Source organism: Loxodonta africana, chromosome 12 (genome assembly GCF_030014295.1).
Source record: "Loxodonta africana isolate mLoxAfr1 chromosome 12, mLoxAfr1.hap2, whole genome shotgun sequence".
NCBI classification, from domain to species: domain Eukaryota; kingdom Metazoa; phylum Chordata; class Mammalia; order Proboscidea; family Elephantidae; genus Loxodonta; species Loxodonta africana.
Genome location: NC_087353.1, coordinates 91,486,598 through 91,505,883, shown reverse-complemented (window position 1 = coordinate 91,505,883; position 19,286 = coordinate 91,486,598). Strand labels below are relative to the sequence as shown.

Genomic DNA, 19,286 nt, shown 5'->3' with positions numbered 1-19,286 from the left:
ATTTTTAGCTTTGGAAGCGGTAAAGTTGAAATTTCATCGCTGCAGCCTTGAGGAGTCTGTGAGAGCCAGTGTGTACTCCTCCCCAAAGATGGTCTGTGCAGCTTTGGGTCACCTGGCTGGTCGCTTATTCCAGGTAGCAGTGGACAGAGTGGCTGCCCTTCAAATCTTCTGTAACGAGCCTGTTCAGACAAGTTTCAAGGTGTTCTGTGTGAGAATAATTTAAAACCTTTTCAGTATGTGTTTTGGAAAATACACATTTTTGGAACAGAATACTGTGTTAAATTTTTAATGGAAAAATACTACCATTCAGGATTCCTGCCAGCTTTTAGATATTCTTCGACTCTGATATTGTAGCTTTTATATTTTATTTTATATTTGAGTGACATGATAAAATAATTGAGGCTGGTTTTACTTTGGACATATCTTTCATCAGCTGTGAACTCAAGATGATTTCAGCCTTGAGGATTCCCGAGACTCCACTTTGAAGGAAATGAGTCATGAGAAAGCATGACTTTCTTGGATGAAATATATGAATGAAATTAAAAACCAAAACCTTGAGATCTCCAGGACACGTGGCCTAAAAGCTGCACCCACGACTTCCTCGGGGCGAGGAAGAGCCTTAGCTCCCAGCCCCCTTGAGTGCACTCTCGGGGTGTTAGCCTTGGGGGCTCACGGGGCAGATGTGTTCTGATTTCCTGCTTCTGGCTTACTCTTAGCGTCAGACAGCTCAACTGTGACCTCACCATCTAGGACGCAGCTTCTCATCAAAGCACTGGGGGTTAGGTAACTCGTCAACCATTGCAGGACTAGTTAGTGTCAGGCAGAGGCCCAGACTTAAGGGGTTCCCACCCACTGCACCCTAGCTCATGTTTACTGGGGTGGAGGGGCAGTGTTGGACTCGAAGTGTTTGTGGAACTTGACAAGCTTTTGTAAGTGCTTAAGTGAACATTTAATGAGAGCTTACTCTACCGGGCCCCTGTGAAGTGCTCCGAGCCCAGCGGGCAGGGCTGCTAGCCGGGCCCCTGTGAAGTGCTCCGAGCCCAGCGGGCAGGGCTGCTAGCATCGCATTTATCCTACTCGAACACAGAGCTCAGGAAGAGGGTTGACTTAACTGAGGCCTCTGCTCCGGTTGGTGCCCTGACTGCTCTTGGATTGCTTCACTGCTGAATTTGATTTCTTTAAGAATTTTTTTTAAAAAATTAACTTCTATTTCTGTACATCCCCAAATAGGATAAGTGTAGGAGGCATCAGAGGGAATCCAATCTGATCAGCTCTCAGTTAGATTTGCAAATGAAACCAGATACTGGATAGTGCACAGAGAGCAAAACTGCCGAGAGAACAAGGTTGCCCAGGGAAGATGGTCCCTCACATACACACATCTGGGTCAGGATGCTGCAGACCCCAGCCTGGGGAAGGCAGCCCTTCACACACATCTGGGTCAGGATGCTGCAGACCCCAGCCTGGGGAAGGCAGCCCTCATACACACCTGGGTCAAGACCTGCAGACCCCAGCCCGGGGGAGAAAACCCCACACACACCACCGGGTCAGGACCTGCAGACCCCAGCCCAGTCCTGCATTCTGCCAGCACAGCAGAGCTTCTCTGCTCTCCCTGCTTCCCTGCCTCCCTCCCACCCAGCTCCCTTCTGAGGCATAGAACTGTCGAGGCACTTCCCACGGGTAGCCAGGTATGATGAGAAGTGACATCTCTGGATCCCACTCTTCTCGGATCTAAACTTCCCCTGACTGTGAAGCCCAGCAGATGATCTGAAATTGCCCAGTATTAGACTTTGCTACGTCCCAGCTGGTTCCAGCTCCTCACTCTGCATTCATCTGCCATGTGATCTGGGCCATTCATTTGACCTTGAGCCTCAGTGTCCCCATCTGCAGAGTGGGGCTGTAGGGATGGCTGTATTTATGGAACTCAGCAATGCATGTAGATGTCTGCACCTCAGGGCCCTGTAAATTCCACCTTCCTGTCTCTGTGCCTCCAGGCAGGACTCTGCCTGCCCCCCGCCCCCACCGATCTCTCACGGAGGCTGCAGCTCTCCAGGTGGGTCATGGAATTAAGGATGGTTAGGGCGTAAGCAGGTCCTTTGCCTGCAGTTACCCCTGGTGACTTTGGCTCGTCTGTCCTTTGCATCTGTTCTAGGGAGAGGACATGTGAGTAAGAACTGCTCACAGGGCTGAAGGCATGACCTGGTTCAGTGGAGGCATCAGGCCACGTAAGACATTTTAGAGCTGATCTAGGATGGAAACCAAGCCAAATGTGTGTGGCTGTGGATGGGAAGAGGAGAAATGTGACTCACCGTGTTCCACTCCTGCAGAGTGGACAAAGCCATAGCGGTTGTTCAGAATCTGGGGAAACAGAGGGGCCTTCCATGCCTGGAGGACATTATCAATAACCTTTTGCCTCAGTGTGACACTTTACAGAGCACGTTCAAGTCCATGATCTTACTTAACCCTCATGACAATACTGAGAGGCAAGGCAAGGCCAGTTAGCCTCCATTATGAAGGAGAAACTGAGGCTCAGGGTGGGTCAGGGATGATGACAAGGGCACATAGCAGTGAGGTAGCAGAGCAGGACTCAACTGTGGTGGTCAGGTGCCTGTCGTCTGCCACATTCTCACTGTCAGAACCCTCTGTGCTACCCCTCAGACGTCCTGCGTCACCCCCCAGCTGCTCCATTTGGCCTAAGAAGGGGATGAGCTCCTGGAAAGTGCTGCCAACTGCAGTGGCTTGACCTGTCGGGTTTTCCTCAGAACTACCCGGGACACTGGCCTCGCCCGGGGGGAACCTTTGTTCTGAGCGTCTGCCTGCTGGACCTGGAGGACGGGTGGGCATTCCGGCAGCTCAGGGTGGCTTCCTTCTGTGCGAACTCAGCTTTCGAGATCCAGCCTGCAATGGTGGTGGTGGCAGAACTGCGGATTTGTCAGTGCGGCGGCAGCGTCCCTGCAATGTGTCAGTCAGTCCAGTTGCAGCCTTGTGAGTGTGAGTGTGTGTGCCAGTGCATGTGTGTGTGTGTGCACGTGAGTGTACATGTGTATATGTGTGTGCACAAGTATATGTGTGTGAATGTGCATGTGTGACTCGCGTGTGTGTGCGTGTGCACACAGGCTGTAGAGTGCTGAGCACACTGTCTGCTGAGGTGCTTTCTAGGGGAAATCAATTGCCAGAAGTTCTATCTTCCAGCTTTTTCCATCATGAAAAGGAATTTAGAGCGTTCCCGGAACCTTCAAGCCATCTCGGCCCTTCGTTGTGACGCCTGCCTTCCTGCATTCAGTTCACGTTCACATGCCATGGTGGGGCTTCACAGCCCCTGAGCGGGGCAGTCCTGACAGCTTTGATGGTGCTGGCATCTATACAGCTGGGCCTCTCGGCTACTGCCCAGTGCTTTCCTGGCCTTTTCTGGAATTCTGAGAGTGGTGGTGTGCCATGGCAGCTGGAATTTGGCTCAGGTGCCTGGTACTTACAGAGGTACCTGAGTTCTGCCCAGAGGAGGGGACTGTTTATGGTGGAATGCTCTAGAACACAAGGCTTAAGACCTGGGCCCTTGTCCCAGCCCCACCTGAAGTGATTGCCCACCCGTGCCTCAGGAAACCCCAGGAGAGGCTCAGCAAGGCTCAGGGGCTACCACGGTGGCTACCTACACCCCTCCCCATCAGCTCTGATTTTGCCTTTTTAAAATTAAGATTTTACCAATCATTTCTTTTGGATAAAAGTACCCTCTCACTGCTAGAAAACTGTGGTCTTAGAAGACTTCTTAGTTTTCCGTTGACTCCAGATCTTTCTCGTGGCTCTGCCCTCAGTGCGTGTCCAGACTGTCATGGGATTGGGGACTCTGCCAGGTACAGTGGACCAGTCACAGTAATGTGTTTGGCACCAACCACATCCCTACAGGGCCCACTTGAGGGGCCTTTGGTTGGGGTGTGGGGGTACCTTGATGGTCCAGCAGTGGGTCCCTCACTCCCGTCAGAGCTGCACCTGTTTGATGTTCCATATCTGGGGCCCTCTTAAAAGCTTTTGTTTGAAGGAAGGATCCTATTGCAAAAAGGAAAACGTTTGAGAACCACCAGTTTACATTATTGTAACTGGGTTTCTAAAGTCCCTGGGTGGCACAAATGGTTTGCACTTGACTACTAATCGCAAGGTTGGTGGTATGAATTTACCCAGTGGCTCCACAGAAGAGAGGCCTGACGGTCTGCTTCCGTAAAGATCACAGCCAAGAAAAGCCTATGGAGCAGTTTTACTCGGACACACACGAGATAACTGTGAGTTGGAATCAACTCAATGGTAGCAGGTTTGGTTTTATTTTTTCTAGAATTATTCCTGTAGCTGAAATATCTAGACACTCAATGTAATCAAATCACAGTGAAATTATTTTTTGAGGGAAAAAAAAAAAAAAAAAAAGCCAGGTAGCAGTGCAGATCAAAGCCCAGGGTAAGTGGAATCAAGCCCTGTCTGGAGATGCTTCACTCTGGCTTTCAGTGGTGGCCCCAGAAACCACGAGCCATGGGGAATAGAGCAGGTAAGGTCATTCTCAGCCTTGGAGTCCCCTAAGGTTTTCTAGCATGTGATGGCTAACAAGGCTCCCTTGAAAGGCTGATGAGAAGGAAGCTGCATGAAGCCTGAGAACGGGGGTCGGGGGGGGTGGGTACGCTGAGGTCAGCGATATGTAGGGATGCTGGCAGCAACCTCTGGCTTCTCGGAGAGAAGAGGCTTTACCAGCCCCCTTTCACAGGCAGAGAAACTGGGGCCACAGACAAGCATCTTAGCTGGCAACTCTACTGTGCCAGCAGCGGGTGTATCTGAAGCGTGTTTGGTACATAGTGGTGATCATACTGGGTAGGCTGACCTCTAGAGCTCTCCTGTGCAGGGCTGGCCAGGTTGACAGTGAAGGACGGCGTGTAGGTGCAGGGCTTAGCACCAGACTGAGCCCTCAGGCAATTGTCTTTTCCATCTGTTAAAGCCATCACCACCACCTACTGGGCTTGCTCTTAGCATGGTCAAGCTTGCAGGGTATTATTTGTCAAGTTACTTGAGTGGGCTTTGAGTTCTCACTTCTGACCATCCATGTTTTTTTTAGTGGTGTGCTTTGGTGTGGGTCTTTTGTGTGGTACTTTATTTTTGTACTAGAGAGTTTTCTTTTTTCATTTTTTTACTCTTTATTTTCTTTCTTGTTTTTTCCAGAATTCCTCTTAATCCAGTGTTGGACCTCTTGCATTGGTCCTCTAATATTATCCTTTCTTTCTCATTTTTAATACCTTAGTCTTTTTATTTTTCTCTGAGGTATTTCCTAAACTTGATCTTTCAGCCCTTCTGTTGAATTTTTAAAGTTATGCTATTTTAAATTTTAATGACTTTTTTCAGATGTTCTTTTTTCTTGAGATATAATTACATACAGTAATATGTACAGGCAGTGACTGTAGAATTCAGTGATTGTTGGCAAACATATATACTGTGTAACCAGTATCCTAATCAAATACAGCATTGCTAGGGCCCTTAGAAAGTTGTCCTGTGCCCTGGTCCAGTCTATTCCCTTCCCCTGTAAGAGGCAGCCACCATTCTGATTTGTATCACTATAAATTAGTCTTGACAGTCCTTGAACTTCATATAAATGGAACCATACAGTACATACTCTGTGTCTTATAAATAGTGTTGTCTTTTTTTTTTTTTTTTTGTCTAGAATCCATTTTAATCATCTCTGCTTCTAATTGGAGTTTTAGCCATTTATATTTAATGTAATTATTGACATATTGGGTTTAGGTATTTGTTTCCTCTGTTCATTGTTCCTTTGAGCGTCCTCTTCTGCCTTATTAAAGTGATTGCTGTAGAGGTTACAGTATGCATCTCTGACTCCTCACACTTTGCTGTGAATTAATATTATACTAGCTCACTTACGATTTATACACTTTATGACAATATAGTTCCATTTATCCCCCTCCTGTCCTTTGTGCTATTGTTGTCATATATTTTACTCCTATATGTGTTACACACCTCACAATACAGTTTTCTTTCTGTTGAAAAGTCAAATGTCCTTTAAAGGAATTAGGAAATTTTTTGTTTGTTTGTTTTAAGTTTTTGATGTTTATCTAAATATTTATCTATCCAGCAGTCTTCAGTCTTCTCTATAGCTGTGAATCTTTAACTGGTATCATTTTTCTTCAGCCTAAGAACAGGCATCTGACATCAGCTCTCTCAGCTTTTATTCATTTGATGTCTTTATCTCATCCTCATTTTGAGGGACACTTCACTGGTTATAGAATCCAAGGATTTTTCCCCTTGGAATTATTACATCCTCCTCCTCAGATGACCACTCTCTTGACTTTTAACACTATAATTTTACCTCTTCTTGACCTTGGTGTGAATGGAATCTGTAAAGGTCAGGGCTCAAAAGGAGAAGCAGAACCAGTAGGAGATTTATATATTAAGAGATTTATTACAGGGACTAGGTTAGGCTTACGTGATTGTGGGGAAGAGTTGGAAATCCACAAGGCAGACAACCAGGAAAGGAAGCCCTCAGCAGACATGAGCCCCTGGGCACAGACAGGGGCTCCGGTCCACAGGCTGAGTTTCTCTTCTGTCCTGGGGAGACTTCAACCCTACTTTTAAGGCCACCCAGATTATCTAGGATAATCTCCTTCACCTAAAGCCAACTGATGATGGGCTTTGATTACACCACTAAATAACCTCAGCAACACATAGAGGAGTGTTTGACTGAATAACTGGGGGCTGTAGCCTCACTAAGTTGACATATCAGTAAAGCCATCACGGAACCATGCTGTATGTGTGTGTGTGGATATGTGTGTCTGACTGCTTTGGCTTAACGTTAAGTTTCTGAGAGTCCGAATGTTGGGTTCCAATTATGGAATGCCATTGCCTGCATTTATAGTTTGTTCAGTTCCATTTGTTTACATTCTACAGTTTATTCGCCCATACTCCGTTTGCAGAACATTTGAGCTGTCTCTAGTTTTTGACTATCTCAAATAACACTGCTGTGAACATTCTGGCATATATATCTTGGTGTGCATATGTAGCGGAGCCCTGGTGGCACAGTGGTTAAGTGCTCGGCTGCTAACCAAAAGGCCGGCAGTTTAAACCCACCAGCTGCTATGCGGGAGAAAGATGTGGCAGTCTGCTTCCGTAAAGATTACAGCCTAGAAAACCCTATGGGGGCAGTTCTACTCTGTCCTTTAGGGTCCTTATGAGTTGAAGTCAACTCAGTGGCAATGGGTGGGTGCATAGGCATATATTTTTAATTCTAGGGGTGGAATTGCTAGTTCATAGCATATACATGTGTTCATCTTTAATAGATAATGTCAAACTTTTTTCCAAAGTGGCTGTACTGAGTGACACTTCCACCAGCAGCATCTGAGAGTTTCCATTGTTCCCTGTTCTCGCCAACACTTGATATTGTCCCTCTTCATGTGAGTGTGCATGCGTGCCTGCTTGTATTTAAAAAGCAAACAATGGAAGGATGTATTATAATATTTTTAAAGTGTTTACCTATTTGGAGATAGAAGGAATAGGGAAGGACTGGAATAGAAGCCAAACTTTTCTGAAGTAGATTTGCTTAATTTAAAGTTTTATCTTTGGAGCCATGCAAATATTTTACTTCACTATATAATTAAATAAAAGGCAATCAATCCCTAAAAAAACAAAAAATTATGAAAACCCATTACCTAAATATATATTCAGTTGGTAGCAGACTACATAGAGAAAAATTATTCCAAGTGACTTTAAAATATAATAATTCAGTGAGGGACATTCTCTGAGGACAAAAAAGAAGTGTGAACTTTTCGAACAGTTTTCAGTAATCTGTTGTTAGTGTTGATGTTGTGATTCTGAGACTATCATTTACGTATGTGAGATATGGCAAATCAGTAATTATGTGATACTCAAATTCTAACACTCCTGGTGTCCTTTAGAATTGAGAAGTCTGTGTTGGAGAAGGGAGGTGCCATTAGGAACCTGTAGTCCTGAATTTGAGTTGGAAGCATTAGTGTAAACTTGTGTTGTATTTTACCTCAAAATTCATGCATACATACATATACTCCCCAGCTCTGAACCAAACTCATTGCCGTCGAGTAGATTCTGACTCATAGTGACCCTATAGGACAGAGTAGAACTTCTCCATAGGGTTTCCAAGGCTGTAATCTTTATGGGAGCAGACTGCTCCATCTTTCAGTTAGCAGCCTAGCACTTTAACCACTGTGCCACTAAGGCTCCTCCAGCTCTGCAAGAGACTGGAAATAGCCAGCCCATATTCAATGAGCACCCCTAGCACCCAGGGTCATCTGTGGCATATGGAGGAGTCCCTGGGTGGTGCAGATGGTTAAGTGCCCGACTACTGGCTGAAAGGTTGGCAGTTTGATCTTCTTGCAAAAGGTCGCAGCCCTGAAAACCCTATGGAGCAGTTCTACTCTGTCACATGGGGTCGCCAGGAGTTGAAATCGACTGGATGGCACACAACAGCAACGACATGGTATATATATGGTGGTGGTGGTTGTTGGTGCTGTCGAGTTGATTCAGACTCATGGCAACCCTATGTGTGCAAAGTAGAATTGCTCCTTAGGGTTTTCGTGGCTATGGGATATGGTATATGGTTGTTATTAGCTGCCATTGAGTCAGCCCCTGACCCATGGTGCCCCCATCCACAACAGAACGAAACACTGCCTGGCTCTGTACCGTCCCCATGATTAGTTGGGGACCAAACCCTTGTGGTCCATAGGGTTTTCAATGGCTGATTTTCAGAAGTAAGTCGCCAAGCTTCTCTTCCTAGCCCGTCTTATTCTGGAAGCTCCACTGAAACCTGTTCAGCATCATAGCAACACACAAGCCTCCACGGACAGACGGGCGGTGACTGCACATGAGGTACATTGGCTGAGAGTTAGACCCAGGTCTCCAACATGGAAGGCAAGGATTCTACCCCTGAACCACCGCTGCCCCCTGCATGGAGTTGCCATAAATCAGAATGATCTCAGTGGCAACTACTTTGGTGTTTTGGTTTATGGTATATGGTACTCTGTGGTATATGGTAGTAGTAGAGGTGTGTTCGTTTACCTCATCTCTTACTGGTGTTCACTTTTCTAATGTTTGATTTTGAAATGATTCTAGACTGTAAAGTTGCAAAAATAGTAGAGGGAGTTCTTGTGTACCTTTCACCCAGCTTTCCATAACGTCGACACCTTACACAACCATTGGATAGTTATCAAAACCAGGAAATTAACATTGGTGCATACTGTTAGCTAAACTACAGATCTTACTAAAATTTAACCAGTTTTCCACTAATGTCCTTTCTCTGTTCCGAGACCCATTTAGTTTGGTGTGTCTCCATGATTTCTTTTGAGTGTATGAGATTTTCATCTTCGTCTTTCCTGCCCTTGGCCCTTAAAATGAGTACTGGTCAGTTATTTTGTGGACTGTCTCCCTGCTTGAGTTTGTTGAAAGTTCCTTGTGATTGTAGCGAGGCCCTGCATTTTTAGAGAACACCCGGTCAGCACGGTGCTTACCTCCCCCAGGAATCTCGTCTGGAGGTACCATGCAGATGCGCCTTCTGATGGCAGAGTTGATCTTGACCACTGGCTGAGGTGGTGTCTGCGTGACTTGTCTACTGAAACGTTTCTGCTTTTACCTGTGAATTAATGACTGTCTGGTGGGGGTACTTCCAGACCAAGCGGAAATCCAGCTTCCACCACTGGTTCTAGCATCCACGGTGGGTTTTGCCGGTAGCAGTTATTACTGTGGCTTTTTCTGTTTCCTCCATTTCTTCTACACTTACAGGTCGGGTTTCTTGTGGGAGGAAAACCGTCCTTTGTTCAATTATTCATTTAAATGACAGACTGTTATTTAAGGCGGTATTTAAATAGTGTCTCTATTTTCAAGATCCCTTTTTTTGTTTTTTGTCATTTGGTTGGGGTAGGGTAGAGAAAGGTACCAACCAGTGGTCAGGCTAATCATGGAGTCTTCCACCACCCTCCCCCACCATGTAGGAAATTTCTGTCCCTATCAGACATGTGTCTGGCTGGCTTTGTGTCCTTGACTTGCTGGGTCTCCCTGACGTGTGACTGTGGACTGGGGCCAGGTATACCATGCTTTTTGCATAAGCGGAGTTGACACCTGAGAGCTCATGAGTACCTTCCAGCTAGTCGGGTCTGACCAGGTGGACATGCGGTTCAGCACGTGGAGAGTTTCTTAAACACCAGGAGCTTCCTTCCTGCCTCTTGGCCTGTACCCAGCAGCCTGGACATAGTCCTGGCTCCCTGCTCCTTGTAAGGAGATGCTGCTGGGGGGCTGCTTCCCCACAGCACCTCCAGGCGAGGCTCTCCTGAGCCCTCAGCAAGACATGCCTGCAGGGCTGGTAGAGGAACAGGGTCTCCAGGGACCTCACGCTACTTTCTCCTCGGCAGTGTTCCTGGGGTGAGCTGAGGGCCCCCTGCAGCTTCAGGCTGGCCCTGTGGAGCAGCACGGTATTGTAGAAGAGCCAGCAGGCCAGCGTGGTCAGGGTAACGGTCAGCACAGTAGGCGTGGCCGAGGCAGCATCCCTCTGGGGGACCGCGCCCACCAGGCCTGTGTGGCCAAGAGCAGGACACAGAAGACCAACTCCAATAAGAGGGCTGGCCTAAAGCCCAGGCTGAATGTCACCACCGAATACTCAGGCCAAGCAGTCAGCAGGTCCAGCTGGCACTGGCTGGTTCTGTGCAGCTCCCTGGAGGTGCCCAGCAGGGCCACCACCTCAGGGAGCTGCAGAGGGAGCAGACCAGGATGGCCGCTAGAGCCAGGGCTGGCCTCAGAGATCCTTGGTCACTGCAGGCAGACAGGGTGGGGTGCTGGGCAGGAGGAACACAAAGAGCATGGCCACCTGGAGGTCCTGGGTGTTGAAGCAGCAGATGCTGGCACAGAAGGCAAGGACCTTGCAGTCCAGATTGGTGGTGACTAGGTAGTCTGGGCTGGCGATGGCCATCAGGGACAGCAGGTCCCTCAGCATGTTGGTCACGGTGAGGCCCAAGAGGAACGCCCACAGGTTCCCCAGCCAAGCACTCCCTCAGAGGAGTTGAACGCCCCCGCTGCCAAGCCCAGGAGTGCAAGCAAGGCCAAGTACGTGTGTGTATGAGCCTTGAGATGATGCTCTGTGGGGCAATGACATCCTCCATGGCTGGGGACGTGAGGCTGGGGTACCGCACCCACTACATGTGAACAGACATCAGGACCAGCTCTGCCGACCTGCAAGGAAGCAAACCTGCAGGGGTTACTGCAGGCTCTGCTGTCAGGAGGGCCAGCCTCAGGGAGGGCCAGCCAGGGTGGGGGTGGCGGGGGGGAGAGGGGGGAGTGACAGCTTTAAAGGAGGGACATTCTCAAGAGCTCAGGCAGGAGATATTAGGACAGGGCCAAGTGGAGATCAGGGCCCCTGTGGAGTGCCACTGGGAAGCTCAACCCAGACCTTACTAGATGGGGAGGGGGGCGGCAGGTGGAGTAGCAGATGAGGCCTGGGAGTGATGGGCCAATCTCCAGAGCCTCCATTTAACAGCTCCCCACTGGTTCCAAGACAAACTCAGGGTGAGAGCCGAAGGGACAGTGGGTCCGTGGTACCATGAGGGTTGGGAGGGTGGGTGTGAGCCACAGTGGTACGAGAGTTCCTGGCAGTTTAAGCATCCTGTCCACCCTTGCTCCACCCCTGAAGGAACCTCACTCTCATTCAGGCCACTGGGGGAGCAGCCTCATCCAAGTGTGAGCTCAGCGTGCACCCTCCATGCAGGCTCCTCCAGCGTTTGCACTCGGGTTCCCAGAGCAGGGTCCTGCATGGGTGCACCCGGGTTCCCAGGAGCAGTGTCCTGCTTGGGAGCTGGCTGCCCACAGTGTCCTGCTGGTCTCAGAGGGGCCCCTCCCACCGAGGAGCAGGAGGCCCAGGACCTGTGTGTCTGGAGTTGAGCCTGGATTCAAAGTCCAACTTTGGGGTCTCTTCACCCTGAGAGATGCTGTCCTGCACTGGGGGATCCTTACAACTCTTAAAAACACAGAGACCAAGAAGGTGGTGGTCATTCGCTGAAGAGGGGAAGGTTGTGGCGGCTTCTTCCCTCCAGCCTGGGCTGGGGCATCATAGGCGGAAGTTCCCGGAGTTAGGCCTCAAAAGGCAGCGCTGACTCAGAGCTGTGCCGCCCACCTTTTATCACTGAAGTAACTTTGTTTCTTTACAGATGCCCCCCCCCCCAAATTTTAACCAAATAGCCAGTGAGGCTGGGAGATATTTACTCAAAGGAAATCGACAGCAATAAAGTTAGAAACTGACTTTTGATGGCAGGCTGGAAGGTGGCCTGGCTCCCTAGCCCATTTTCATTTTCTCTGTAGGGGAGGCTGTGGTGGCAGAAAGGGCTGATGCCCTGTGAGGGATAGGCCCTGAAAGAGGGTGCACTTAAGCCAGGCTGGCAGACCCCACAGCATGACCAGACCGCAAACCAATGGCTCGGAAGAAGAGAGCAAAGGGGAATGGCCAGCTTCCTTTCCAACCTGTGACAACTAAAGTAGCTTGGGATGTACCCCAAGCCGGTGTGCACGTGGAAAGGTGTTCACTGGACATGCAGGTGGGTGTTTAACACTCAGGATCTTCCTACATGAAGAGTCCTGTTGAATAGTAATCAGTACTTGCCCTCCTCCGGGACAGCCTAAGGACTTCGAAGCTTTCACTGTATGTAGACTTCTTCCCGAGTTATATAGTATTGTTCAGTGTAATTTTTCAAAACCCATGAGACAGTATTATTGTTGTTTCATGCAGTCAATATTTATTTGGAGCTACCTACGTATTTACCACTTCCTTTGCTTTTCATTCCTTCTTGAAATTCAGCTCTTCTGTCTAGAATACTGATCTTGCTGCCTGAAGTGCATTGTTTAGAATTCTCTTTAGTGGAGATCTTTAGTGTTGGCTGGTGGTGAGTACTCACTTTTTGCTTGTCTAAATAGGTGGTAGTCTTGCCGGGCTGGAATTCAGGAACGGCTGTCAGTTTATCCTGCTTGGGGTTTGCTGGGCTTCTTGAGTGCGTAGCCTGGTGATTTCCGTCAGCCACGCTTGCGCGTCTTCGCGTGGTGCCTCTGGCTCAGTCTCGCCCTCCCCACCAGGACTCTGACCGAACATTATGTCACAGTTTCTCATGGAATCACCTCTTCAGATGCATCTTGCAGGTCACCATTTTCCTCTAACTGATCTGCTCTTCAAACCACCGACTTTGTTTTTGTTTCTAGAGGTTCTTGGGGCTTTGAAAAGCCTGCTGACATTTTCCTAGATTCCCATTCCTTGCAGGTGTCTTCAAGCCTGCCTTTTGTTCCTTTGAAGGTGGCATGACCATTTTATAACCTGATCACTCCTGGAGTCCAGTGTTTTTGTATCTCTGGTCATCTTTGAACAGGGTATCACTGGCTGTGTACTTGAAAAGTTACATTTGGAAATAACTTGAGGCTTACAATGAAAGTAATTTACCCCACAGAATATTTGGTTTGACTTTTTTGCAAGATACCTGGAGGCTCACAAGTCTAGGACCACTGGGATCCCTGAGCATTCCACACTTTGAAAACAGGCCATGCTTCTGAGAGCGCGTGTACACATCCATTCACCCTCACGCTGAGAGCTGCCCCAGGGTCCCCGATGGGTGTGCAGGGGGCTCCTGTGCGCCTCCCTTCCCAGCCAACTGGGTATCAATGGAGGAGATCTCTCTGAGGCTCTGTCCAAATGCAGCCCTCACTGAAGATAATCAATGTTCATAAGGCCACATGGAGCCCTTAGTAAGGTGTCCTTGAGTGGCCAGCCCAGGCTTCCTTCAGGGGAGAGGTCTCTCTCAGACTCTTCCGTAGCCGGCCTCTCAGGCTCCTCTCCCTTCTGCCTGGCTATTCCTTGCTTTCTTTTCTTCTTTTATGCTTCTAGAAGTTTTTTCTTTTTTTAAATCTAGAGTTTTTTTTTCCTGGTTTTCAGTAGGTAGGTTGAACTGAGTACTGAAGCCTGTTATGACCAGAACCAGGGGCAGCTCCCTACCCTAGAAGTGGCCTGCTGGCTCTGGGGTTCTAGGAGGTTAGGAGGGAGGGTCTTTCATGTTGGGTTACCCACCTGTTAACAGTCTGCTGGACCTGGGGTTCCAGGTAGTGAAGTGGGGTTTGTGGTGTGTAACCCCCTGCCCTGGAAATTGCCTCCTGGCTTTGGAGTTCTGGGTGGTGAGGAGAGGGTTCATGGTGTACAGCCTACCACCCTGTAAATGGCTTATTGTTCTGGGATTCCAGGTAGTAGAAGGGGGGTCATGGTGTACAGCCCCTCATCCTGTAAACGGCCTGCTGGCTCTGGGGTTCCAGGTAGTGAAGGGGAGTCGGTGGTGGTATGCAGCCCTCCTATACTGTAAATGGCCTACTGGCTCTGGGGTTCTGGGTGGTGAGGAAGGAAGGGAGTCTGTGGTATTGGGTTGCCCACCACCAGTGTGCTGACATGCTGGGCCCCACTCACTTTCTCCAGCCTCACTGGCCTCCTCTGTAGAACGGGGTGGCCCCGCAGCCCCCAGCTAGCTTCCTCACATGGGAGGGCCAAGCACAGATTGGGTCCTGGGAGACCTTGGGTGGTGCTGGCTGGTCTGTGTGTGACCTGTCTGCTCATTCTGAGCACCTACTGACGAGTCCTGTCCTTCCTTCACAGGCCCACACCAACAGGAGGGACCCACACGTCCTCCAGGTGTGTCTCGGCCCGGTGAGTACCAATGCCTGGGGTTAGAGCATGAGACCCAGTGGCAGACTGAGAATGAACGATTGGGAACATTTCTTGCTTCAAAGTCAGTGGGGAAGGAGGAGGTCTTTGCGCCTTTGCCCAGCCTGCTCGGCGTGGGGCCCTGCCCCCGCCCCAGTCTGGGCCCACATGCCATGGTACTTTGGTGCATTCACCATGAGGTGGCCCTGGTATTCTGGCATCAGCTCTTCATTTGGTCTGGGGGTGGTTGGGCTGTGGGCCACTCTGCCAGGCAGGGCATGCCTGTGGTCTGAGCTTGGCCAAGAGAGGTCCTTGACCCATGAGCCTGATGGAAAAGGTGGTTGCTTGCTTTCTTCCTTAGTTATGCTTTCCATGCCCAGCAGCCCTTACTGATGGAGAGAAGCTAAAATGTCTTCTCCTCTCCCCTGCGGCTATTCAGGAGGTCCTGGTTCAGTTTTACCTCTTCCTTGTGGGCAGGTCCACTGCACCCTCAAGCTTCTGTCTCTCTGTCTGTGAAGTGGATCAGACACCACTCCCAGCCTGGAGGCCTGGGAGGCCAAGCGCTGGGGTCCCTGCTCTACCACTGACCCAGCAGTTCAGGGCTTGGTCCGCTCCACTGGCCTCTTGTGTTGTGTGAGCCTGGATCTGCCGTGTGGGAATGTAGGGCCTAGTTTCTCAGGTAAAGACCTAATAGTGGGATTGCTGGTTCATGTAGCGTCCATTTCACTCTGCATGAAGCTGCTGCCACTGTTTTCCTCGGTGGCCACACCAGTCTGTGTTCCCACCGCTTAGACTTGTAACTGGGTTCCCTGGGGATAGACATCCGTCCACATAGGCCCAGGGTTTGTTTTGGTGGCCGATCTCAGGCCAAGAACCAGGGGCTTCTGGGACGTTCCGCTGGGGCCACGTAGAAGCGCTGCCAAAGTCCGGGCCTAGGGTCCCCTGGGAGCTCCCCAAGGCCAGAGCCCTGAGTGTTCTGTGTTCCGCACAGCAGCTTTTGGCTGCAGCTCCTTAAACGGTCCTTCAGGATGCTTCTAGAAGCCTGGGCCCTAACTCCCTAGGTCAATTCCCAGAGCGAGAGGTGGAGATGTAGCAGCCCCCGACCCCCAGTAGTGAGGGTGAACGTCTCCCAGAGCTCCAGCAAGGAAGGGTGTTGGCCTTGGGAAGTGCGGCCTCTGAGCCCTTGATGTGCATTCCTGCTCGGGCAACTCAGGGCTGACCTTCTGCGCAGACGTGTGTTTACGCTGGTGCTGCATCGGGAGTTCTGCTCATTCCACCTCGAAGGTAGTTATTAAATGTTTCCCATGTTTCTGCGTGGCTTTTGTTGTCATTCTTGGTGACTATGTAATTATCATGACGCTAATAATAACGTACTAAACTGTCCCCTTATTGTGGACACGTAAGTTGTGCGCTTTACAAAACGTCCCAGATGGCTCGCAGTTGTTTTTCTATGCAAAAAGGGTATGCACTGTTGAGACCACGCTTTTCTCAGGGTAGCGCTGTGTGCCCATTAGGCATGTGACAGAGTGGGCTTGGTAAACTTAGCACAGTGGGGTGGCATAGGGCCTCAGTGAAGAGCTCCTGCAAACGCTTGTCCTCGAGGCTTCCGTGTCTTTGTCCCGTGGCTCTAGATACCCAGGGCCGTCCTCAGCCTGACTCTTTCTTCTGGGAATTGCAATGTCGGATTCCTTCATAAAAATGGACGCAGTTTGTCTGTGGCTGTGGAGAGCACGGCCGTTAATGCAAGGCGCTGCTCACGCAATTCTAGTGGAGGGACAATGGCCCCTCAGAACATAGCCCTTGCTCTATGCTGTGGGACCTAATGCCCCCAGCTCAGAACACAGCCCTGCTCTGTGCTTTGGGGCCTGACGTCGCCTCCCTGCCCCCGAACATGGCCCTGCTCTGTACCGTTGATCTGATGCCCCTCCCCACCAGGAACATGGCCCTTGCTCTGTGTTGTGAACCTGATGTCCTTCCCCCTCAGGACACAGTCCTGCTCTGTGCTGTGGGACGATGGCCTCAGAACACGGCCCTGCTCCCTGCTGTGGTTCTGATGCCTCCCTTGCGAGCAGGCACCACTTCGCTTTCTGGCAGGACTAAGCTCTCTTAGCACCTCTGGCCTCGGCTCTGTAGATGTTTCCATTTCAGTCCCCTCGCTCCTTCTAGACTCCAGGCCCAGTGACCCTGTGAATAATCTTGTTTAATATCCCTGCTCGGAATCTCTGAGAGTCATAAGTCAGCAGGTGGGTGTAAGGCCTGTTCTGCACCGTTGGGCTCTTGCAGGTTGACTAAAGTGATTTGTGGCCACGGATGGTCTGTGTTGCCACTAAGCTGGTTGGTGGGGTTTGTGTGGTCTGACCTCAGGCCTAGTGTCTGGTGGTGTGCGGAAGCCAGCCTAGACCTCTGCACCTGCCCAACCAGCCTTCTCACCTGGGGTGCCGAGGGGCAGGGTACACGTGGCCTCATGCCAGGGTCAGCTGGCCACATCTATTCCAGCTGCTTCTTGGAGGGGCCACTAGGGAGGTGCCATCAGACCGACCAACTCCATTCCCTCCCCTATCCAGTTCAGTTCCAGAAACTGTTAGAATGCCTTGTTTTGAGTATTGGGAAAAACAACCTCATGAGCATATAAGGATAAGAGGGTTTCCTGAGTCTCCTGAAGCATGCGTACCCTCTCCCATTCTCTCTTGCTCTCTCACAGTTGCTTGCTGGTGCTCACACACCTCCCTAGGAGCACAGAGCTCTCTGGGTCTGAGCATGGCTCCATCACACACAGCCTTGAGGTAGGCACAGTGCTGTCCTCAGCAGCCGGATGACCAAGCAACACTGCTAAGGGGGTGTCTTTGTCTTTCCCTATCAACTCATAGCCCCACAAGCAGCACCTGGTCCAGCCTTCGCTGTTCCGAGGCTTAGCGGGGGACCCAGCAAAGCTGAGGTCGATTCCTGGTCTGGTAGAAGTCCATCTGTCTCTGCGAAACCCCATGGAGTCTGTGCTTGCCCACATGTGGTGAAGTGTCTGCTACACAGCACCTCCTCGCCACATTCAACCCGAGGCTCTGCAGCTATACACAAGCCCCAGTGTGGAGATGCAGTCTGGCCAGCCAGTAAGGCTGGACACTGAGCCGGACTGATGGTTCCCAGCATGGTGGAGCAAGTTTGGACCCACATCTGTGGGCGTCAGGCACAGAACACGCCAAGGAGCGACACAGGTGTATGGGGCAGCAGCAAGGCCCTCAGCTCCGGGTGAGGGCGTGCCTGGAAGGTTCTCCTGGCAGAGACCCCCTAACCCAGGTCTTCTCCCACTGGAGACAGGAGAGCTGTGGAGAGCAGAGCATGGAAGAAAGTTCACTTGCGGGCGACCTCAGCTGGGCCTGAAGCACCCTTTCCTGGAACCACTGGGGCGTTTGGCTGAGGGTCCCAGAAGGCCTCTCAGCGCCTTGTTAACCAGCTGGGTCAGCTTTAAGTGTTTGTAAATGGGCATACGGTGTCACTGTCAGGTCTATGCTGGCAGCAGTGTAGCCGGTCCCGGGCACCAACGCCATCATGGAGAATAACTCCAGTGAGGTTAGTGGAGTAGGCACTGCCGCAGGGCACTGGGGAGCCTGGTGCAGGGGTGGCAGTCTTCTCTGGTCTGCTCCCAGGCCCATGAGACTCCCCCTTTGCTGTCTGGGCGGGAACAGGGGAGCCTGGCACCTCATTGCCCTCCCCTTTCCCTTGTCCCCTCCACCGACTGCCTGCTCCTGGAAGAACTCCTCCATTCCAGGTTTCAGGCCCTGTGAAAACACGTAGGCTCCAGACGTGCCTGCTATAAAACAGTCATAGTGTCCTGCAAACCCCAGCTGGCTGGCCCTGGCTCAGGATGAGAGCCCACCGCAGGGATTTATCAGGTACATCCCTCAGTTCCATGTGTCTTCTGATGGGACAGACCCTGTCCATCCATCCTTGAGAGACAGAGCTGTAGCTGCTATCCATCCTCTCCTAACAAGGACAACCTGCACAGTTTACATGGTCATTCCCAATCTAAACACTGGGAAAACAAATTGTATATATATGTATTTTTTAATGGGACCAATCTGTAGGATAAATAAGTTTTGGTTTTTTGAGAGGAGCTCCCACAGTTGACACATTGCCCCAGCCTCCCTATAGCTCCTCATAGTGTCCTCATAGTGACAGATGGACCATGGCAAGGGGCGGGCGGGGGGGCGGCCAGCAGAGGGGCGCTCACATGTGGAAGGCCCCGATGCTGCTCCAGGCGAGGGTGATCCAAGGACCTCTCCCTGCATCTGGTGCTCCCCTCTGCCCTCCTGGTCCAGCTCACACCTCCCACCTGCTCTGGGCTTCATGCAGACTCGGGGCTGCAGGCACAGACCCTACAGCTCAAGCGGAAAAGCCAGAATTCGGGCTTAAGTCTCCGCAGCCACACACACTGCTTTTTCAGCAGCATAAGGCCATGGGACTCAGAAACGTCCGCGTGAGGGCAGCTGAGTGCCACGCCTGGTTGTGAGGACACCGTGGTTTTCCTGCCTGGGGAGCCCACAGCCATCCTTCCCACAGCGGCCCCTCCCAGCAGGCAAGCAAC

General features: G+C 50.6%; 1 protein-coding gene across 5 annotated transcripts in view; it reads left to right on the top strand.

The window, feature by feature from the left end:
- The window catches only part of C12H7orf50 (chromosome 12 C7orf50 homolog), a 120,557-nt gene that overhangs the window by 57,701 nt on the left and 43,570 nt on the right, over positions 1-19,286 (top strand). For 4 of the 5 annotated variants that reach the window (XM_023555903.2, XM_064295946.1, XM_023555901.2 and 1 more), the window contains one exon: positions 14,660-14,710. In XM_023555903.2, the coding sequence (XP_023411671.1) occupies positions 14,660-14,710 (51 nt within the window). The remainder of the gene's footprint in view (positions 1-14,659; positions 14,711-19,286) is intronic. The other variant, XM_064295945.1, reaches the window with a different exon arrangement.